Source organism: Bufo bufo, chromosome 1 (genome assembly GCF_905171765.1).
Source record: "Bufo bufo chromosome 1, aBufBuf1.1, whole genome shotgun sequence".
In the NCBI taxonomy this organism is placed as follows: domain Eukaryota; kingdom Metazoa; phylum Chordata; class Amphibia; order Anura; family Bufonidae; genus Bufo; species Bufo bufo.
The window spans coordinates 279,700,056-279,724,480 of record NC_053389.1 but is presented as its reverse complement, the minus strand read 5'-3'; the positions used below and the strand labels follow the sequence as shown (position 1 = coordinate 279,724,480).

The following is a 24,425-nucleotide window of genomic DNA, read 5'->3' as shown; positions in this document are numbered from 1 at the left end:
ATGATAAAGTACATGGCAGATATACTATATTGGACTGTAGTATTCCAGTTAATTTGCCGTGTTAGCACTTTGCGATAAATAAGTGGGTTTTGGGTTGCAGTTTGGGCACTCGGTCTGTAAAAGGTTCGCCATCACTGACCTAGGGAAAGCTGTGAGAAGGCTGCGGTGTTATCAGTGACTGACAGTCTTCTGTGTATATACTTTTATATAGAGAATGCTATCAATCACTGATAACACCTCCTCCCTGTACTGAGGGCTGTTCATGGGGGTGGGGTTAAGTTGTAACAGCAAAAATATATCTTACTGAATCTTTTCCCTTAAAACTATATATCAATCTGCTCAGCTCTTCCTGTTGGATTATATGGCGTTTGCAGATTCTATTGCAATTTGTGGTGCAAGGTTCCCTTTAAATTAATCATCCCTTTCTGCACCGTGACTATATGGTGCTGCATGCATGTAGTGAGTGCACAGCGTTGTACTGTGCTTTGATCCGCAAGTGGCTAGAGAGAGGAGGCTCCCTCTCTTACCCTATTGTCCCCCCCCCTTCCCCAGTTCCCCAGAGGTTGCTATTGCAGTCAGAGGGTCTAACCATGGTAGATTTACATTTGATTTACATTGTACATTTTATTTACTCCTCTGCAGTTGTCATGTATATAATAATGTTTTTAACATTGCTATACCAATAAATAGTCCAGCATTCATGTTTTCCTTGGAGTGACAAGTTTTCTTATTATCTACTTTCAGGTAACATTATATGATCACTTTAGTTTTTCTTGAAATTACATACACTACTCACAAAAAGTTTGGAATATTTGGCTTGTGGATGAAATTTCAGGATGAACCTAAATGCACTCTAACCTTTACAGGTGAAATTAATGTAACCTTCTCTAAACTTTTGAATGCACATGTCCAACTGTTCAATGTTCAGTACTTTTTGCACAACTTGCTGTTCTCTAACAAGGAGCTTAACGGCAAAATTCACAACAGGTTTTTGATCCATGAATCGGCAAATACATTTCCTGGTACAATTAAAATTTGTATTTAAACAGTCCTCCTCATCATGCTGTTCACATTTTGACATCATGAGACCAAGATGACACCTAACAATTGATCAACAGTACCTTGCCATTGCGAGGCTTCAGACAAGATGTTCTCAGATGGAAGTGGCCACTGAGCTTAGAGTGTCACAGAGTGTCATCAGCAGCTTGCTACAGAGATACAGACTGGAAGAGTCACAGAAAGGCATAGAAGTGGACGTCCTTTTGCGACATCCCACACTGACCACTGCATTGTGAAGAATGCCCTGCGGAGCTGGATGGTGAATGCCACACAACTCCAGGCACATTTAAGTGAGGTGAGAGGCACCTAAGTGTCACGTCAGACCATATGAAACGTTTACATCTGCGTGTTAGATGACCAGAAAGAGTACCTGACCTCACCAACAGGCACAACCGTCATGGTCTTGCATAAGCCAGGGAGCATCAACGCTGGACGAGGGACCGGTGGGCCACAGTGCTGTTACTGGATGAAAGTCATTTCACACTGAGCAGAAATGATGGCTGTCAACGATGTTGGAGACATCAAGGAGAGCGATATGCATCAGCCACTGTTGTCACCAGACGAGCCTTAAGTAGGGGTGGTGGTACAGTGTGGACAGGTGTGTCTAGGCCAGTGGTCGGCAAGCCGCGGCTCGCGAGCCACATGCGGCTCTTTACACACTTTAATGCGGCTCTTCTGCAGGGCTCCAGATGCCATTTGCGACTAGACCCGCCGCCGCAGCTCTGCTCAATACAGCGGCGGGCACAGGAGATCGTTCTCAGCAGCGCAGGAGGAGTCTCTCCCTCCCCCCTGTGCTGCTGCTGTCCCCGCCGCTGCCAATAAGAAGAGACAGGAGGAGGAGGGGAGGGGAGGGGCTGTGGCCACTGCGCCACCAATGAAGAAAACTGACCTGTTAATACAAATACAGGAGGCGGGTGCCGGAATCAAATAGCCGGCACCCGACCACTGTGACAGGGAGCTGCGATCCGCTGCAGTTGAGTTAACCCTTCAGGTGCGGTACCTGAGGGGTTAACTGCCGCTGATCGCAGCTCCCTGTCACAAAGGTCGGGTGCCGGCTATTTGATTCCGGCACCCGCCTCCTGTATTTGTATAAGAAACGTTGGTGGCACTGTGCCCCCCCCCCCCCCGTATAATAAACGTTGGTGGCACAGTGCGCCCCCCCCCCCAGTATAATAAACGTTGGTGGCATAGTGCGCCCCCCCCCCCAGTATAATAAACGTTGGTGGCACAGTGCGCACCCCCCCCCAGTATAATAAACGTTGGTGGCACAGTGCGCCCCCCCCCCCCCCAGTATAATAAACGTTGGTGGCACAGTGGGAAGTGCCAATGAGGGTTAAAAATAATAAAAGAAAATTAACTCACCTCCTCCAGTTGATCAGGTAGCTGCCGGTCTCCTGTTCTTACTTCTTTCTAGTTTCTTCAGGACCTGTGGTGACGTCACTGAGCTCATCACATGGCCCATTACCATGGTGATGGATCATGTGATGAGCACAGTGATGTCACCACAGGTCCTGCGTCCTGAAGAAACTAGAAAGAAGTAAGAACAGGAGACGATCAATTGGAGGAGGTGAGTTAATTATTTTTTTATTTTTTAACCCTCATTGGCACTGCCCACTGCGCCACCAATGTTTATTATATTGAGGGGGGGCGCACTGCGCCACCAATGTTTATTATATTGGGGTGATGGGGGGGGGCGCACTGCGCCACCAATGTTTATTATACTGGGGTGTTGGGGGGGCGCACTGCGCCACCAATGTTTATTATATTGGGGTGATGGGGGGGGCGCACTGCGCCACCAATGTTTATTATATTGGGGTGATGGGGGGGGGGCGCACTGCGCCACCAATGTTTATTATATTGAGGGGGGGCGCACTGCACCACCAATGTTTATTATATTGAGGTGATGGGGGGGCGCACTGCGCCACCAATGTTTATTATATTGACCTTGTACTAAGCATTCTGTATTCAGAATGCTATTATTTTCCCTTATAACCATGTTATAAGGGAAAATAATACAGTGAATAGACTTTCATCCTAGGAACCATGCGTGAAAATCGCACTTGCTTGCGATTTTCACACAGCCCCATTAACTTCTATAGGGCCTGCGTTGCGCGAAAAACGCACAACAGAGCATGCTGCGATTTTTCACGCAACGCACAAGTGATGTGTGAAAATCACCGCTCATGTGCACAGCCCCATAGAAGTGAATGGGTCCGGATTTAGTGCGGGTGCATTCCAGTATTTTGAATGCCGGATCCAGCACTAATACATTCCTATGGGGAAAAATGCCGGAGCCGGCATTCAGGCAAATCTTCATTTTTTTTCGCCGGAGATAAAACCGTAGCATGCTACGGTTTTATCTTTTGCCTGATCAGTCAAAATGACTGAACTGAAGACATCCTGATGCATCCTGAACGGATTACTCTCCCTTCAGAATGCATGGGGATAAAACTGATCAGTTATTTTCCGGTATAGAGCCCCTGTGACGGAACTCAGTGCCGGAAATGAAAAACGCTAATGTGAAAGTACTTTAAAATATTAAGTTTAAATCCCCCCTTTCCCAATTTTACATATAAAATATATAAACAATAAATAAATAAACATATTACATAGCCTTTTTAGTCACCTTGTCACCCCAAAAAATAGCATAGGACTGTTCTATTATGGGCCGAATGTTTCATAAAATGCGAAATGCACGCGGCTTTTTTTGGTGTTTTTTTTTTTTGCACGGTATTGAGTATCACAATACTTTTTTATGGTGACGAAAGCGAATCAAAATTTTGGTTTCAAAACAACCCTACGCCGATCTGATCGGCGTAGCGTTGTCACGATACCAAAATTTTGATTCAGTTTCGATTTGGCGACTAAAAATTTGATTTGGCTCCTAAATTTTTCAGTTCAGGAGCCAATGACTACTAGGAATTTTTTTTTAGTCTGGAGCACTGTTCTGTGTGCCGGGCGCCCGCTCCCCTCCCTCCTGTCCTGCCTACATGTGTGCCGTGCGGCACTCAGGCCAAAGGAGGCGTCACTGACTGTCAGTGGGGCCGCGGCGGAGGGAGTCGAGGAGGCGGAGCTGCTCTGTCTGCTATGACCTGTAAAAGCTGCCCCTCCAGGCTGGCAGCAGAAGAACACAGTCACAGAGTAACACTGAGGCACGACTTGTTGGAACTTGGCCGACCCTGCTGGACTCTAGTCTGGACTCTGGAGAAGACACCTTAAGGCAGAGCCAGCTGAGATTGGAGCCAGGACCAGACCGACCCCACTCCAGCCAGACCCCAGTGATATATCAGGTACCGACTCCAACATTGTCCCTCATCATGTCACCCCCCCGATGGTGCAGACTCCAACATTGTCCCCCATTAGGGAGCATAATGGATGGGGGCTGACGGCTGTCATGGGGGGCATGATGGCTGACATGGGAGTAATGATGGATGGGTGCTGACGGCTGACATGGGCATGATGGATGGGGTGCTGACGGCTGACATGGGCATGATGGATGGGGTGCTGACATGGGGGGCTGACGGCTGACATAAGGTCATGATGGCTGACATGGGGGGCATGATGGATGGGGGCTGACGGCTGACATGGACATGATGGATGGAGTGCTGACATGGGGGGCTGATGGCTGACGGCTGACATAGGGGCATGACGGCTGACATGGGGGGCATGATGGATGGGGGCTGACAGCTGACATGGGCATGATGGATGGGGTGCTGACGGCTGACATGGGGGGCATGATGGCTGACATGGGGGGCTGATGGCTGACATGGGTGGTAATGATGGATGGGGGCTGACATGGGCATGATAGATGGGGTGCTGACGGCTGACATGGGCATGATGGATGGGGTGCTGACATGGGGGGCTGACGGCTGACATAAGGTCATGATGGCTGACATGGGGGGCATGATGGATGGGGGCTGACGGCTGACATGGACATGATGGATGGAGTGCTGACATGGGGGGCTGATGGCTGACGGCTGACATGGGGTGCTGACGGCTGACATAGGGGCATGACGGCTGACATGGGGGGCATGATGGATGGGGGCTGACAGCTGACATGGGCATGATGGATGGGGTGCTGACGGCTGACATGGGGGGCATGATGGCTGACATGGGGGGCTGATGGCTGACATGGGGGGTAATGATGGATGGGGGCTGACATGGGCATGATGGGGTGCTGACGGCTGACATGGGCATGATGGATGGGGTGCTGACGGCTGACATGGGCATGATGGATGGGGTGCTGACGGCTGACATGGGCATGATGGATGGGGGGCTGACGGCTGACATAGGGGCATGACGGCTGACATGGGGGCATGATGGATGGGGGCTGACGGCTGACATGGGCATGATGGATGGGGTGCTGACGGCTGATATGGGGGGCTGATCTGAGGTATGATTGATAATTGGGGGTCTGATTGGTGGTCTGACCTGAGGTATAATGGAAAATATTGTTTCTGATTATACTCCTCTAAAACCTATGTGCATCTTATAGGGCGAAAAGTACAGTCCTCAAACCAGATTGAAGCAGAGCGAAGATATCAGGACCACACAGAGGAGAAGCCAGCTGCTGCAGACAGAACCAGGACCAGGTGAGCTGCGGGCGGGGCGGGGGGAGAAGGGGGTCACCGAGATGTAGCTTCGCTTGTGTTGCCAAAAAATCCTTGCACAGGCTCTGGTCACGTCCACGTGACAGGGCCGGTGCAAAGAGTCCCACAGTACCCGACCTATGTGGATACTTGCATGCACAATATTCTCAATAAAAACTTATTGAAACTAAAAACAGTGTACCATCCTATGTATTTTCGGTTTTAAAAATGTGGCTCTCAAAATAAATTTCAATCGTGGTTTTGGCGAGATTTGGCTCAGTTGAAAAAAAAGGTTGCCCACCACTGGTCTAGGCAATACAGAACTGCCCTACACTTTGTGAATGATACAGTGACAAGCCCATACTACTTGAATAGCATAATTAATCCAGTCATTTTGCCTCTGCATGAAAAACACAGGCCTAATGTCATCTTCATGGATGACAATGCTCATCGAGGTCGCATCATTAGGTGACGGCTGCTGGAGGCAGGGGTACCTCAAATGGAGTGGCCTGCACTTTCTCCAGACCTGAATCCCGTTGAAAATCTATGGAATCAGCTGAGTTGCCGTGTTGAGGCTCATAACTCTGTACCCCAGAACCTCAATGACCTGAGGGCCGCCCTTCAAGAAGAGTTGGATGCCATACCTCAGCAGACAATAAGTCGACTTGTGAACAGCATGTGATGTCGTTGTCAAGCTGTAGTTGATGTTCAAGGCCACATGACAAGTTATTGAGACATAGACATTTTTGGTGTGTTATACCCACCACTGTTATTGGCTTTTGTTTCAATAAATTGTTTGAGATGAGGAAATCACCATTGCATGCTTCTACTTAAATGCCCTTCTTTCATGATATAATATCACTATAGCGTGAACTTTTCCATTTTTTCATAAATTTCACCCGAAACCCAAACACCCCTAACTTTTTGTGAGTAGTGTATATTTATATTACCGTACATTTCATTTATTCATTTTTTGTTAACAGAAGCTTTATAGGTTGTCATAACCTGGTATGACTTCCACTGAAGCAGCATGCGCTTCACTGAAACTTTGGAGTAATTACCAAGAATCTTCTGCAAAATCATCCACTATAACTCTGACAAATTATGTCTTATTAATTTGAACTCTTTTGCAACTCTTCTGTACTTTTTCCTCTTCAACCTCAGCATTATTAAAGAGTATTTCCACATAAAATGCATTTATAACCAGATTCCTACAGAATCTCAGTATAAATAATATCAACCCGCAAATCCCCTGGCAACACAGTAGGTGTGTAACATAGTAAAGCACCATTGAATAGTATTTCAAAATCTATTTCTAGTCATTAATAAAAATAAAAAAATCCTGCATGAATAGGCCTGGGTGCTCCACTAAAACACTTTGAGGGAAATTTATCATGAAGGGAATATTTGAAGTCACTTTTGCTTGAGTCTGTGTTGGCGTAATTTATGCCACATTTATCAAATTTCGCAGGTAGGTTTAAGGATGAAAAATGTATCAAACTATCACTTTTGTCTAGAAAAGCTACTCCAGTTTTCCTACTCTGCTCTCCTACTGGTGTGAGACTTTTTTTGTGACTTTTTAAAATAGTGATAAATCTAGAGTGAACCTCATTAACATTGCTAACCATGCCCACTTTCCTATCCATATTTCAGAACTGGAGTGAGCAGTGTAAAAATACAAACATTTTTGCAGTTGAGCACAAAAAGTCACAAAAGCCCTATTTTGCAATTTTTTTAAACCAGGATTTTAGAGTGAAGGCATGAGAAATCAGGACCTATCTGCTTGGCTATTCTTCTGACACAAATGGAAAAGGAGGAATTTGCGTTGTTAGCTCCTAGGAGCTGTCTTGCTGTATATTGGCCTTGAATGGGTCAGGACTGTTAACAAACCACACAACACACAGGATACACAATAAAAAATGGAGCTAAAACACGAACAATCTGGCTGAGATGAGTGGGACCACCCATGTAGCTCTGATGACAGCGACACAGGGATTCTGGGACGGATCACACGATTGGAGAAAATACACTTTTTGGTGACTTGAATGTATGTCAACTCATCTATTCTGGATTTACACAATAATCATCCTTGGTCCTCATGAGAAACTTTTTCTGTACTACATGTAAGCCCTTGTGGACCTCTGGGGTCAGATACCAGTAAGCCACAGTGCAGCAGAGTGCAAATTACTGGTGAATTAAGCGCACTAGCCAATATTCATTCGTCCAGGTTACAGCCCACACAGGAACTCAAGCTATCAGCTTGTTCATCTTAGTTGCACATATGGGGGTGTTAATACAGGCAGCAAGTGGCATTGTATTCAGTCGTGTGTTTTGAGAGTTGGGTGCTAGATTTTGTCAACGTGACAGTACATTTGTGTCTTGCATTCAGTAGGTTTTGTTTGTGGCGTATGGGTACCACTTTGTATTGCCTGCAGGTCCCATTGAGAAGGTGGGTGCAGTACATTACCTCAGCTTGTGACTGTTGGACCATGCCACCCCACTGGTATTATTGAAAAATTAGATCTACGTATACCTATTTCAGTTGGTGCTTGGTATTGATTCTTTTATACAAAGTTACAAATAATATGCTAACTCCCAACGTGAAACAATATTACGCTGTGCTCCTCCTTCTAGACCTGCTTTTAACACAGTTCAGTTCTCCCTCTTGTTAAAAACTCTCTTATTCCCTGACTTTGACCCTCTCCTGGATTTCCTTGTACCTCACCAACCACATTCACTGTCTCCCACTCACATACCACCTCCTTGCCGTGCATGTCAGTAGCCATTACTTTTCTCCTTCTATAACTTCAGCCTGAGACAGCTCATACAGTTGTCAGTACCACTTTAGTGCTAATGGCACTCAACTATACATTCCTGTCTCAAATCTTATGTTTCTGTTATTCAAAATCACAAAGTGTCTATCATCCATATCCTCCTTCTCCTCACGCTATCTAAACCTCAACATGCAAGAGACGGACTTCATCATCTATCCCCATCTCACTCAGCCTCCCCCACAGACCTACAGTATGAATCACAATTAATACTGTAACTACATGCTTTCACTAGTCTCAAAAGTCTGCTGCCTTGAGATAGCATTTGATTCTGCCCTATTAACCACACATCCAAGCTCCTACCACCTCCTGCCACTTATACCTCAAAAACATTGCTCAACCTAGAGTCAAGAAAAATGCTAGTGCATGCCCTCATCATCTGTCACCTAGACTACTGCAACTTCTTTTGCTGTGACCTCACATCCAACACTCCAGTCCATCCTCATTTCTTCATCACATCTCTTCTCTGCCAATCCTTTCTCTGGCTACCCATTGCCCAGTGAATTCAGCTCAAAATATTAAGAATGACATACAAGGCCCTCCACAGCTTGTCACCTCCATAGATCTCTGACCTAATCTCCTGATACTTCTCTACACATAATCTCTGATCCATCTAAGACCTCCTTCTTTGCTCTGCTCTTGTCTTTTCCTCACACAATCCTCTCGAAGGTTTCTCACACGTATCTTCACATAAGTTTTCTTCTTTTTGAGGAGATTTTCTGTGTATGGGATATATGCAAAAATGTTTTACACTGTACTATAAATTCTGTCAATTATTACAGGAAAATAGAGCTCAAGAAGCTCATAGATACAGGTAGAGATTTACTGCGCTTCAGTTAACTGATATATTTTCCTTAGAAAACATTTATTTGTCTTTGGAAAGTTTTCCCTTAACAGGATGTGGTTAGAGTACAGTATAATGCTAAATGTACGTATAGATTTCCACAAATAGGGTGTCTCTACATATATTTGAGTTGTCTCCCATTTCAATGGGATTATAGGGCTAATCTTTCCAAGTAAGACTAGAAAATAAAATTAGTGTCTTTCTTTTCTTCCTTTTAAACATTTAGCATGTACCATGGTTCATGGGTAGTGCTTAATTGCCTACTTTCCTAGAAATAGTTAACATGCCTCCTTCACAAATGTGCCCCACATAAACAGTGCCAGCAGTGCCTGTAGGAAGGTGTATTTCATGGTTACCTTTCCAGTATTGTGTTATTTCAGGGTTTCACTATCCTCTTATATGGGGAATCTAATTTCTTTTTATTATATGTGAGGGAGGCTGGAGACTGTCTGTGTCAGTTGCCAAAGATTGTTCACTGACCACAGAAACGTTGTGAGGGGATAGTTAAAGCTACTACTTTATTGAAACGTCTAAAAAAAAAGGGGAATAAGTGTATAAACACGAAAAAAAGAGGAAATCCTCAATCACTAGTAAGTTAATGTAAAAAGTTTAGGCTCAATAAATCAGCATACATCATTGGTATTGTGGCACCTAAATGTGGTTTGCCCATAAGCGTAGTTTGCCCACACTAAACAGTTACCTACATTCAGTGCAGAGACCACTACAATATGTGGTACAGCTGCCGATAATAACTGCTGTGTGAGATATGCTCCAAAAAAGCCTACATTGAGGGCAAAATAGATGTCCACTAAAGCTGGTTCAGAGCTGACTATTGAGTAAGTATACCGACTGCAATCATCAGAGAGCAGGGATGCATGACACCCCTATTGAGGTGCAGTCATCAATTGATAGGAAAGACCTTGCTGTTATTACACATTAGTTTGCCCCCACTACTAACTCGACGCATGGAGATAGGACAAACAACATACAAGAAGCCGGCAGCCCCCGTCCAGAGGCCGCCGCAAACAGCACTAGGATGGCTGTATGCGGCCGCGAGGATGCGCGGCATATGAAGAGGAAACTCCTCCTCTAGGCCGGATCAAGCCCCTGAGGCAGCCAATAGAAGGACGCGGGACGCGGCAGATGCCGCAGAACAACCCTATCCCCTTGCCCGCCCCCTCCATAAAGCGATCACGTTGGGAGTGTAAAACACTACTATCTATAAAATCGAGGGACATTTAGACAGCAGTATGGATAAAGTAAATCAAAGGCATGGCATCCAGGTGTAGGGATGTGTGGATTAACCATCGTCGGGTAGCATATGTAATTTCCAGAAAAATGCGCTACTGCATGTGTGCATCATCCACGATGCAGCGCCAACAATGTATGCAAAAAAAGAAAGAAAGGGCAACGCCTGCCCTGGTCTTTATAATAAAGGGTAACAATGTTGTATTATCCCATTTACACTATGTATTATGTCTCACAAGAAAGGGGCCCAAAATGGCAGACAACATAGTGTTAAATTAGTGAACATAGTGCCACATTGATATCAAAGAACACTAGGGAGAACCAACATAGGAATAGCAGCACCATAAAATCGCCATTAAGACTGTTAAAGGAAACATGTAAAGGAATTATACTTATTGAGACCCTACGGTTGGAGTGTGCGCAGTCTGAATATCCACTGCGCCTCCTTTTGCAGCAGTCTTTTGTCAAAATCTCCACCTCTGGGGGATCTCCTGACTAATTCAACTCCCTGGAACTTGAGTCCGTCCACACTACCATGATGGTGTATTGACATGTGTCTCGCAATCGGGGTATCTGCACCTTTCCGAATATCAATAAGACGTTCCCCTATTCTCCTACGAAATTCGCTAAAGGTTTTGCCCACATATTGCTTACCACATCCACATGTGGCCAGGTACACAACGCCCTTAGTCTTGCAGTTAATGAAAGATCTAATGGTGAAGGATTTACGTGTGACAGTGCAGGTAAATTCACTACCCACTATTGACTCCACATGCCACACATCCCCCACAACAAAAAGTTCCTTTTATGTTGGTACTCAGCCATGTAGTAGTAGTGGGAGCTTGAAAGAAGCTGTGCACCAGGCGATCCCTCAGATTCCGACCACGGCGATACGTGATCAGGGGCACCTCACCCACCAGATGACCAATATCAGAGTCCGATTTTAAAATGCCCCGATAACGGGTGAGGAGTTCTCTTACGGTTTCATGTGCCGCATCATATGTAGTAATGATGCGCATCTGTTCATTGTCAGATAAGTCCGATTTCGGTGTTAACAGGGTGTTGCGATCCAGGGCCAAAGAATGCTTTGGCTAAGACGTATTGCGGATACCCTCTACTTCTGAATCTATCCTGGAGATCCTTGGAGCCCATCCGAAAATCAGACATCCTAGAACAATTACGGTGCAATCTGAGATACTGTCCTTTGGGGATTCCTTTCTTCAGAGATACCGGATGGCAGCTGTCCCACCGCAAAAGACTATTGGTGGCTGTCTCCTTGCGAAATAGACGGGTACCCACATTGCCATTACAGTCTCTGAAGAAGGTGAGATCCAGGAACGTAATCTGGGATTCCTGGATCTCCGATGTAAAAAACAACCCCAAGGTGTTTTGATTTAGGTCAGTCACAAAGTTATTGACGATTGCAGCCAACCTGGTCATGAGGGAGTGTTTGACCACAGATGCCATGTTGGTGGAGGTGCAGAAGCAACCATACCACCTGTTAGTGCAAAAGTGCCTGGATAGTAGGTCTCTACTTGCCATATTGATAAGGGGAGCGAAGAGCACTGCTCTGGAATGTATGTGCCTGTCTGTATGACCTTCCTGAGCAGATTGAGATACAGTTTTATGGGAAAATATTCAGTAAGTAATTTATTCATGGAGTTCTTATAGGCTAGTCCCATCCTGCCAGTGGAGTTGGTTGGAATTTTGTGTTTAATTTCTTAGTGCACAATAAGAAGATGGCAACTGGCCATCTGCCAATTTGAGTGACTTGCTAAAAAAAATGTAGAAGTTAGTGGTTTTATGTTAATATACAGTAAGTTGTGTTTGTGTAGCCCAATTAGCCATAATGAATTATGCAAAGTATGATTTCAGTGTTAACCAATTATGAGTGTTATTTGGATTATGACGATACTTTGAGAAGTTACACCCGTCACACCCTGTTGGAAGGTGTATAAATAAAGGGGGTTGACCCACCCATGGAGGGAATCTAGCTGAGTTCTATACCTGTCTGCTGAACTCTGTTATTCCTAGTCGCCACTCATTCACCTGCAGCACGTGGCTCAATCCCCTACGTGACTGACCATTGTGTTAGCCATGACACCACACATGGTTATAAGGTCTTATTGGGACTTGAGGAGCAATGTGTACTCTGCAAAAAGATGAAGTAACTAGCCTTTAAAACAGTAAGGAACTAGAAGAGGACTGTGACCCCCAGCTGTTAAGTGACTGTTTCACTCAAAGCACACTAAGCATTGCTACATTTTATTAAGAGACTTTAGATTTTCCTCCAAAAACAGTGTCAGCAAGGTGTCTTATGAAATGTTATCACTTATCCCTATTGGGGTTGTGATGCACAGCTACAAAGCCCTTATTTCCCTTTATTTAGGCATATAATTTAAGGGGTTGTCCAGGATTTAAAAAACAGATGACTTATACTTAGGGTAGTCCATCAGGATTAGATCTGTGGGGGTCAAACTCTTGGAACACCTGCTAATCAGCTTCTTCATTGTTTAAATTGCTCCATACACTCAGAATGCCATACATACAGTAGCAGCTGTTCTAGAACAGCATCACTGTCCCAATCACATGATCAGGGCAAAGTTGCAAAACCCTGTACAGATGCTGCTATTAGGGATGAGCGAATCGACTTCGGATGAAACATCCAAAGTCGATTTGCATAAAACGTTGTTCTAATACTGTACGGAGCAGGAGCTCCGTACAGTATTAGAATGTATTGGCTCCGATGAGCCGAAGTTATTGCTTCATGAAGTTTCGCGAGACTTCGTGCAATAACTTCATAAATTAATTGGTACTGTAAAAAAATAATTCCCAAACTCAGGTTCGGTTCCAAGGGGTACCTTGGAACTGAACCCGAGTTCGGGAAATGTTTTTTACAGTACAAATTAATTTATGAAGTCATTGCGCATAGTCTCACGAGACTTCGCGAAGCAATAACTTCGGCTCATCGGAGCCAATGCATTCTAATACTGTACAGAGCTCCTGCTCCGTACAGTATTAGAACAAAGATTTATGCGAATCAACTTCAGATGTTTTATCCGAAGTCGATTCGCTCAACCCTAGCTGCTATATATGGCGTATTAAATATATGGAGCAATGTAAAAATTAAGAGGCTGCAGCGCTCACTGGAGCATCATGGACTCTTCAAACAGCTGATCATTGCACATGAATTCCAGTGTTGATGGCTAATCCTGAGGATAGGTCAGCAGTATTAAAATCCCACAAAGCCCCTTTATTTTGACTTCCTTCAGCACAGTATGACTCACCTGGCTCAGGACAGATATTCTGATTTACTAGGTATTCCAATATTATTAAGGGGAACCTGTCACATTGAAAATGCAGTAAAATCCACAGTCAGTATGTTATAAAGCAGGAGGAGCTGAGCAGATTGAGACACAGTTTTATGGGAAAATATTCAATAAGACTTATAATTTATTCATTTGAATCTGTGCTCATTTTGAGCTCATTCTGAGCTTTGGAGTCCAGGAGTCCTACTTAGCGATTAACAGCTATCTCTATATGAGTTAGTGTGTATACTGATGGGAATGCCCACTGGACTCCTAAGCCCAGAATGAAGGAAATTAATAAAAATACAGGTTACGCACAATATCGCTTCCCCTGCATCATAACATGCTGCCTGCAGCTTGCCCTGTTTTTTTCCCTGTACCTCCTATTCATTAAGAGCATCTCTCTCTTGTCTCATTTTCATTCTGACCTCACTGTCTACTTACGTACTTTAAGAGTCTTGTGTCACTGATGTAAATTAGCGTGCAGCCTCGAGGAGATAGTGGCGAATGGACGAGAGAGCCTCATTAATTTGACTCGATAAAGAATCATGTTAAATGTTGTGTTTTCTAATACAAGGGAAATTCACTCACAAGCTCATAAATAAAATGAAGATTACAGTATGAGTATCTCCCCTGATCCTGGCAACTTAACCGAGTTACAAATGGTCTAGTCCTTTGAACATCAGAAGTCTTGATGAGAACATGTTCTTTGAACTTGAGCTTCTGTAGCGAGGACTTCAGTGTTTGTACATGGTGTACATAATAATGAACAGAATAAACAGAAGTTTCTCTGTGACATTCCAAAGTGGGTAAAAAATATTTGAGTGGACTTTGGATTAAAAACAACTGATCTTTGCTGAATTTTCTATTTTAGTAACTACTTTAGAGATAAGCTAACTTCTTGAAATTTGTTTCGTGTCCGGAAAAAAAATGATTTGTGGCCAAATGAATTCATCACAAATCAAATATGCTCCAAATTGGCCTGGAAATTGGTATATGGCACTCTAATGTCTCCTAGAACTCTTTCTCCTAGGAATTTAAAAATCTTTTTGTTTTGTTTTCTTTTTTGCAAATTTTAGCTCCCCCCTTTTTAAACTTTTTAATGCAGCAATAGCAAATAATCTCAGAGTGGCACCTCATATATACCTATGGATAAACGTGTTGTTGACAGTGTTTACTAATAGTGTGTTTAAAAACACACTGCACCATCGCATGTGTTATGCTTTCTCTTATAAAAACCTTCCAAAAATAGTCACTTATTGGGGGCAGATGTTGTTCAAACACACTCAGTGGAAAAACAGTGGCTTGTTAGGACCATGCTTACAAAAAATATGCCTTAATGGGCACAGATTCCTGCCCCTCTTTGTACACACAGATGCTAATGTCATAGAAAACAGTGGCTTGTTCTGCATACGCATTTAAAAATGATGCGTGTGGGCAGAATACCTGCCTACATTTATACACACACAATTGTCATAGGAAAAAGTGGTTTGTTATGAAGCTGAACAAGCCTAGAAAAATTATCCCATCAGCAATGGCAGATCTGTTCATTGGCCTCAGCTGCCGGTGTGTGAAAATCCCCACTGATCCATGAAATTTTGTCCATTTGGCTGTAACAATGCCACCTGCCAGGCTGAAAACCTTCTCTGAGGTGACACTGGAGGCTGGGCAAGACAGTACAGAAAGTGCAAGCTGGGCCAATTCCAGCCACTGTTCCAATCTGGCTGCCTATAGTGGCGTCAGTATGTGCTGGAGAAAGTCCAGGTAGGGCATAACTTGGTTGTTCGGGTGGTACATTTTGGTTTGCTGATTTGCATCAGCCTGGCAGGTGGCATCAGCCAGGCAACAGAGCTGTGTGCTTTTGTTTGTGTTTGAATGCCCACTGCCTTTTTTCATCCTGCAGATCTTGCACACAGCAATGCACATTTTGAGCCTGTGCATACAGTATCAACAGTATCCTCCTCTGTTACCTCCTCCTCAGCACCACAATCTGGCTCCCAAAACACAACCCTCATCATCCTCACACTCCATGCCACTTTTATCACATTGTGATATGTCATTGTGAGCTCCTTGGCCCCTCTTCCAATTCCCTGCTCTGCACTTGCCTGGCGTGCCATTGTCCCTACCACTGCCCCTACTATGACCACAGTCACTAGGAGGGGTTAGAGATGATGCAAGTGAAAGGATTTTCTGGGATTACAGGAGGAAAAGTAGGAGGAATACTGTGACCCCAAGCTCCAAGGCATGGTTGTCAGGTTTAGAGGTGACATCAATGGCATGCCGAGAGGGGTGCGGTCCGCCCCGGGTGCCTTCTCTCAGGGGGGTGCCAGAAGCAACGAGCGCTTCCATCAATACAGATGAAAGCGCTTATTGCTGGACCGCTGACGCCCACATACTGCGGCAGGGCACAGGAGCACACAGTTCCGATAGGCCGATCACCGCCATAGGCTTCAGGCCTAGTAGGCCTGAGGCCTATGTGGTAGTGAAATCCCGATGCAGGCATGGGTGATGATGTCATTGTGCGCGCTTGTGCCGGGACGCAGCAGCACAGTGAAGTGTGCGCGCCTTCCTCTATGAGCAAGCGCCTGGAGATAGGTGAGTATTTAGCTTTTAGTTTTTTGTTTTGTTTTATTTTATGTGCCAACTTTGGGGGACACGGGGGGGACACAGGAGGACATGTGGGGGAAAAAATATTATGGTGAGATACTGTGTGGGGGCAAATTATTATGGGAGGGATTACTATGTGGGAGCAATAATTAAGGGAGGGATTACTATGTGGGGGGCAAATTACTATATGGGGCAATGTGGGGGAAACTACTGTGTGGGGAAAATTACTATATGGGGGCAGTGTGGGGGAAATTACTGTGTGGGGGCAGTGTGGGAGAAACTACTGTGTGGGGGCAGTGTGGGGGAAACTAGTGTGCGGGGACAGTGTGGGGGAAATTACTATATGGGGACAGTGTGGGGGAAGCTACTGTGTGGGGGAAACTACTGTATAGGGGCAGTGTGGAGGACACTACAGTGTGGGGGAAACTACTGTGTGGGGGGCAATGTGGGAGAAACTACTGTGTGGTGGGCAGAGGGGGGCAAACTACTGTATGAGGGCAGTGTGGGGGACACTACTGTGTGGGGGAAACTACTATGTGGAGGAAACAACTGTGTGGGGGCAGTGTGGGGGAAACTACTGTGTGGGGGCAGTGTGGGATAAATTACTGTGTGGGGGCAGTGTGGGAGAAATTACTATTTGGGGGCAGTGTTGGGGACACTACTGTGTGGGGGCAGTGTGGGAGAAATTACTGTGTGTGTGCAGTGTAAGGGAAATTACTGTGTGGGGGCAGTGTGGGGGAAACTACTGTGTGGGGGTGGTGTGGTGTGTGGGGGTGGTGTGGGGTAAATTACTGTATGGGGGCAGTGTGGGGGAAATTACTGTGTGGGGGGCAAATTACTATGGGGGGATTACTATGTGGGGGCAGTGTGGGGGAAATTACTATGAGGGGGCAGCGTGGAAGGCGTTGCTATTGGGGAGGCACTGTAGGGGCAATTCTATTATTTCTGGGGACACTATACAGGGATTATTACCTGGAGGACAATATAGGGTTTTATTATTACTGGGGGCACTCTAGTGTACATTATAGCTGCTGTGGAAACTATAGGGACATTTGGGGTAATTTATCAAACTGGTGTAAAGTGGAACTGGCTTCGTTGCCCATAGCAGCCAATCAGATTCCACCTTTCATATTTGATAGCTCTTTTGGAAATCCAGTTCTACTTTACATCATTTTGATAAATGACCCCAATTATGTCTACTGAGGTCACTATTTTTTTAGCAGTATAGTACCTGGGGCATTGGGGGGCACAACGGGCAGAGTATTGGGAGTGGCAGCAGGATTACACTGTGGGGACACCAGCATGGGATGGTTGATGGAAAAACTGAGAAATCGAACGTGTCTGTGTTACAAACTCTGTAGAGACGAGATGCGGCTGAAAGAATTTGTCATGGTGGTCTAACCGAGGAGAAGAGGAAATAGAAGGTCTACATGACAGGAGATGTCCCTGGATGTAAGAGGTATGTGGTCAAGTATTGGGGGGAGTGCCAGAGAAAGGACGCGCCCCGGGTGCCAAGCACCCTAGGCACGCCACTGGGTGACATCCACATCATCCTGCTGTGACTGAGAGGAAGAGTGAGACATCCAGTTCACAATTTCATCCTCTTTGTCCTCAATAATAATGTTGGACCTATCAGCAGCAAGGGAGAACTGTGGCCTGCTCCTACTACTAGTGCTACTAACTGCAAGCCTGGTGTTGCTACTGATGTTTGCACTACCCATAATTTGACGAGGCATGTGTTTTTCCATCTTGCAGTCTTCCTTTTACCAGGCATTTTATTATTAGGCTATAAAATAAAATCAATAATGGTAATAATGCAGTTTTTGCAGTAAAATGTGTCTGAACTACATGGTGTGATGCAGTAATGTGTTCACAAACATGGGTATAGAAACGCAATTCACTACTATGTTCACTACTATGGGTATAAAAATGCAATACAGTATTTGCACTAAAATGTCTTTGAACTACATAGTCTGTTGCAGTAATGAGTTCACTTACAAAGATATAAGAATGTAGTTTTTGTAGTAAAATGTCTTTGAACAACATGGTCTGTTCCAGTAATGCATTCACTAACACGGGTAAAGAATACAATTTTTCAGCTTAATGTTTTTGAACATCATGATATGATGCAGTAATGCGTTCAGTTACACAGTTATGATAATTTATGTTACTGCAGTAAAATGTGTTTGCTGTAACTGCTCATTATCTTACAGTAATATACAACTCATTACGAAATATTGGTATACTGCACTGAAATGCACAATTAAAAACTGTAAATTTAAAGAACTAATACATTTCCACCATGCTTTAAACAGGTTGGAATCACCGACGCGGACTTTAACCATGGAGGCACCAAAAGGAGTTGAGATAAATGCAGAAGCTGGTGGGCTGGAAGCATCTTGTAGAACAGACTTACGACTAGATTCTACAGATGGAGAGGTAGGACTAATATATATATTTTTGGAGGGGGTAAAGGGGTTCCTGTATCTGTTGTCATAATATTTTAGATGAATAGTGCTTGAATAACAGGTGACCCTATGGACAAGATATGTTTATTTCTCTTTATGGATGTCTCATATACAGAGCCATCTAATTAGGATGAATGGAACCTACTGCCATAGTCCCCAGGTTCAGCTACAGCAGGGGTGGGGAACCTTAAAAAAACCTTTAGAAAATTTAGAGCGCTGTATTTTTGAAGCACAACATGGTGCCTGCACTATATACACTGCTCAAATAAAAATAAAGGGAACACAAAAATAACACATCCTAGATCTGAATTAATTAAATATTCTTCTGAAATACTTTGTTCTTTACATAGTTGAATGTGCTGACAACAAAATCACACAAAAATAAAAAAATGGAAATCAAATTTTTTAACCCATGGAGGTCTGGATTTGGAGTCACACTCAAAATTAAAGTGGAAAAACACACTACAGGCTGATCCAACTTTGATGTAATGTCCTTAAAACAAGTCAAAATGAGGCTCAGTAGTGTGTGTGGCCTCCACGTGCCTGTATGACCTCCCTACAACGCCTGTGCATGCTCCTGATGAGGTGGCAGACGGTCTCCTGAGGGATCTCCTCCCAGACCTGGACTAAAGCATCTGCCAACTCCTGGACAGTCTGTGGTGCAACGTGACGTTGGTGGATAGAGCGAGACATGATGTCCCAGATGTGCTCAATTGGATTCAGGTCTGGGGAACGGGCGGGCCAGTCCATAGCATCAATGCCTTCATCTTGCAGGAAATGCTGACACACTCCAGCCACATGAGGTCTAGCATTGTCTTGCATTAGGAGGAACCCAGGGCCAACCACACCAGCATATGGTCTCACAAGGGGTCTGAGGATCTCATCTCGGTACCTAATGGCAGTCAGGCTACCTCTGGCGAGCACATGGAGGGCTGTGCGGCCCTCCAAAGAAATGCCACCCCACACCATTACTGACCCAATGCCAAATCGGTCATGCTGGAGGATGTTGCAGGCAGCAGAACGTTCTCCACGGCGTCTCCAGACTCTGTCACGTCTGTCACATGTGCTCAGTGTGAACCTGCTTTCATCTGTGAAGAGCACAGGGCGCCAGTGGCGAATTTGCAATCTTGGTGTTCTCTGGCAAATGCCAAACGTCCTGCACGGTGTTGGGCTGTAAGCACAACCCCCACCTGTGGACGTCGGGCCCTCATATCACCCTCATGGAGTCTGTTTCTGACCGTTTGAGCAGACACATGCACATTTGTGGCCTGCTGGAGGTCATTTTGCAGGGCTCTGGCAGTGCTCCTCCTGTTCCTCCTTGCACAAAGTCGGAGGTAGCGGTCCTGCTGCTGGGTTGTTGCCCTCCTACGGCCTCCTCCACGTCTCCTGATGTACTGCCCTGTCTCCTGGTAGCGCCTCCATGCTCTGGACACTACACTGACAGACACAGCAAACCTTCTTGCCACAGCTCGCATTGATGTGCCATCCTGGATAAGCTGCACTACCTGAGCCACTTGTGTGGGTTGTAGACTCCGTCTCATGCTACCACTAGAGTGAAAGCACCGGCAGCATTCAAAAGTGACCAAAACATCAGCCAGGAAGCATAGGAACTGAGAAGTGGTCTGTGGTCACCACCTGCAGAACCACTCCTTTATTGGGGGTGTCTTGCTAATTGCCTATAATTTCCACCTGTTGTCTATCCCATTTGCACAACAGCATGTGAAATTGATTGTCACTCAGTGTTGCTTCCTAAGTGGACAGTTTGATTTCACAGAAGTGTGATTGACGTGGAGTTACATTGTGTTGTTTAAGTGTTCCCTTTATTTTTTTGAGCAGTGTATATTACATATAGTACAGGCATCATTTTGACCAAACAGCAGTCAGAATGCTATTTATTTAGTTCTTTATTTGGCATTAATGGCATCCAAGCTAAAACCGGGGGGGGGGGGGGGGGGGGGTTCCAGAGAGGGGTTCACCCAGCTTTTACTCTGCCACTGTCCCTGCCTCTACCTTCACAACTGCCCCTGCCTTTGTCCCTTTCTCAGTCTCAGATCTGCAGCCCCCACACCCATCAGCCTCTTATAAGACCCCCCCAGCCTACATCAGCCTCAGATCAGACTCCCATCAGACCTCTCAGCCTCAGATCAGACCCCTATCAGACCCTCCCTAGCCTCAGATCAGCCCCATCAGACCCCCAGCCTCAGATCAGACTCCCATCAGACCTCCCAGCCTCAGATTAGACCCCAACCAAACCCCCAACCTCAAATCAGACCCCCAGCCTGAGATCACACCCCATCAGACCTCCCAGCCTCAGATCACACCCCCATCAGACCCTCCCCAGCATCAGATCAGCCCCCATCAGGCTCCTCAGCCTCCGATCAGACCCCCAGCTTCAGATCAGACCCCCAGCCTCAGATTAGACCTTCCCCACACTCAATTAGCCTCAGATCAGCCCCTATCAGACCCCCCAGCATCCAATCAGACCTCAGATCAGACAATTAAAAAAATATATAAACTTGCCTCTCCAGCTCCAGGTGGCGCTGCCACTTGGCAGGTTCACTTACCCTCTCTGGTCTTCTTACCACCACGCTGTACTGTGACCTGACAGTGCACAGTGTCAGGTCATAGTGTGCATATACGTGCACTATGTACAGACGCAGAGCGGGGCCGGAAGAAGACCAGGGAAGGTGAGGACAGCCAGTGCAGTGCTGTTCTCACCTCCTTTGCCTCTCACATGCTGGAAGTGGTCATTACCATTTTCACTATATGCTCTGGCAGGGGGCCAGGGGCCACATAAATTGATCCCGTGGGCCGCATACGGAGTTTCCCCACCCCTGACCTTCAGAGAGTCAAGTAGAAGCATCACTTGAAGTTTAATCTGACATCTAGAATATTTTGGATTTCTTAGATGTTACATTAAGGGAATTTCATGTACATTGTGTATGAAATCCGTTCTTTTGTTTCATTGTGTATGTTCTTATTACAGTATTTTCCTTTCTTTTCCAGATCCAGTTAAAAGCGGCTAATGTAAAGCTTCCACAGCTGCCGCGAGGATCGTATTCTGCGTCTGCACCCCGACAAAATGTATTTGAGATCTGCGTGTGTGCCAGTGGGAAATTATTCCTGTCACAAGCAGGCAGTGAATCCACCTGCCAGACAAATAACAATATTTGTCTATAAGAGACTGGAAAGCCAAACTCCAAAGACCAGGAGTACGACTGTAACCAGACACAGGAAGCCTCAGAAAAATATGTGTGTGTGCGTGTGAATATATACAAAATATATATAGATATGTATCTGTAAATCTATTATTCTCCCATGAAAGAGATGTTTCAGTGCCAGAAGCTCAGGGTGACCCCCAGTCGTCTTCCCTCTTGCCCATATTTATTCCTCCTTCAAATTCTTTTCAGAGGTGGCCGTTCATGAGAAAACCCAAAGAAATTCATCTTGCCCACCACATAAAGCCTGTCATTTGTACCATAACACGCAGCATCCTGATACATTTTCAGGGTTCTTGTTTGAACACAATTTGTAAAAATTTACCAAATTTGAATAATTCTATTTTTTTTCTCAACTTGTTCAGTTCAGCTGTAGTTCAGTAGCGAAGAAGGTGTGTCTAAGATAAAAAAAAAAAAACTGTGTCAGACCCAAGAACTGGGACATGTTGACAGATGATTGAAAAAATTTGAGATCACATAAAGAGATATTACAAAATGTTTGAAAATGTATGTAAGATGGGTATGATCCTTTTTTTATGCCATTCTCTGCTTAGACATAGGATGGTAGTGTTACCACTGGCATTAGCAGGTGCTCAGTACCATCTGTACAGTTACAGTATTTTCCAAGTGAGACAATAACTCCATCACAATTCTAACAAGAAAAAATATGTACCCTATGAGTTTATGATTATCTTCATGGGTTGAAGTTGTTGGTTATAGGTAGTCAAAGTAGACTACATTGTCCAGATCCAAATTCTCACTGTGAGCACTGGGATTTGGGGTTTCAGGATCCATTAAGTGACAGTTAATTTTGAGATTGATTACCTTTTAATGAGGCAGACAGAAGATGACAGTGGAAGGAGATGGAGGCAAACCCTCAGGAGTACAAACTCCCAAATGGAAGTTTTTGCACTACTGTCCCAAGATCACTGAATCAAGGATTGGATTCCTCAGCCATGTTGGAATGCACAAGCAATCTTGATGTGTCATTCTTGTGATGACCACTAATGACATAGTACAGTTAATATAGATTAATGGACTACAGTTGAAAATTCAGGTCATATGGATCTGTTGAACTATCTCTAGATACAGTAAAACCTCTTTGAGATGAACACCCACAATTATGGTGAAAAAGAGGGGTGTTCCATAAGGTATAAAGTAATGAAAAACTGTCTCAGAAACATCTGGTCAAGATTATGGGTGGTCTTCACAAGGAGGTGGCCTTATGAAGAGGTTTTAATTTATCTAAAATATATTAATCTATGAAAACAGCTTCTTGAGGCACCTCTACTGACAGTGCAGAAATTGTGCTTTGGAAAATATGCCAGTCAATCACTAATACTCACAGGTCATATGGATCACATTTTCTCAGACTACACAAAACAATTTATTATTACTGGATAAACATCAAATTACACTTCAAGATATATATTAATTTGTTGTTTGCCTAATAGGATGTCATCTTTTTCAAATGCTGGTTACCAAGGAAATGTTTTCCATTCTATGTAGAATTTAACCTATGACCTATTATCACCTTCACCGACTCGGCCCATTGTCTGACAACTGAAGGTTTGATGAACTCCATATACAGGGTGTTTTTTTAACAAGGTCAGAAAATATATAGTTTCATTATGGTTGCCTTTCTTATCTACTGACCAGCAAATTTTGTTCATAACCTCTGTTGGGCTTCTTTCTCCTTTTTGTGGTGCACTTATTTGTTGCATCCCACAAATCCCAGAAATTAATTCTTCCATTTACCCATATGGTCACCCAGAGCCATGTATTAAGGAGGGCACTGGACTGAACCATCTCTGATCAAAGAGGGGGAAATGTGCCTATGCCTTAAGACAATGCACTCTGCGAGGAAAAGCACAGAGGGGAAGTTTCTGATTTAATTGTTTGCTGTCCTATGTTCATTTTATTTTGTTTTCATGGTTGGGGGGTGTATGTGATGTATGGTGAATGAGTGATGACAAGTGAAAAGATTTCTTATAACAAGAAACTATTTTGTATGATCAATAACATTACAGGTTACTAGATGAATATGCTGCTACAGTCTCATTACCTGGCTATAGGGCACTTACAAGATGACTCCTATCTTATAATTTTGGAATGAGGTTGAAGTCATCCTTCCTCTACATTATCGGTTACCTTCACTCATATTACCTTCTTGAGATGAGATCATTATGATAAATTTAGATGAGTTGTATAAACCCAACATTAAAAGGGTTATCCAAGTTGCGCAGCGATCCT

The 24,425-nt window shown here is 44.6% G+C and overlaps 1 protein-coding gene across 4 annotated transcripts in view; it reads left to right on the top strand.

The window, feature by feature from the left end:
- SGCD (sarcoglycan delta) overlaps positions 1-22,337 on the top strand; it is an 836,092-nt gene extending 813,755 nt beyond the window's left edge. For all 4 annotated transcript variants that reach the window (XM_040440010.1, XM_040440019.1, XM_040440029.1 and 1 more), the window contains 2 exons: positions 18,802-18,925; positions 21,961-22,337. In XM_040440010.1, the coding sequence (XP_040295944.1) occupies positions 18,802-18,925; positions 21,961-22,134 (298 nt within the window). In that variant the 3' untranslated portion in view covers positions 22,135-22,337. The remainder of the gene's footprint in view (positions 1-18,801; positions 18,926-21,960) is intronic.
- Positions 22,338-24,425: the final 2,088 nt, after the last annotated feature.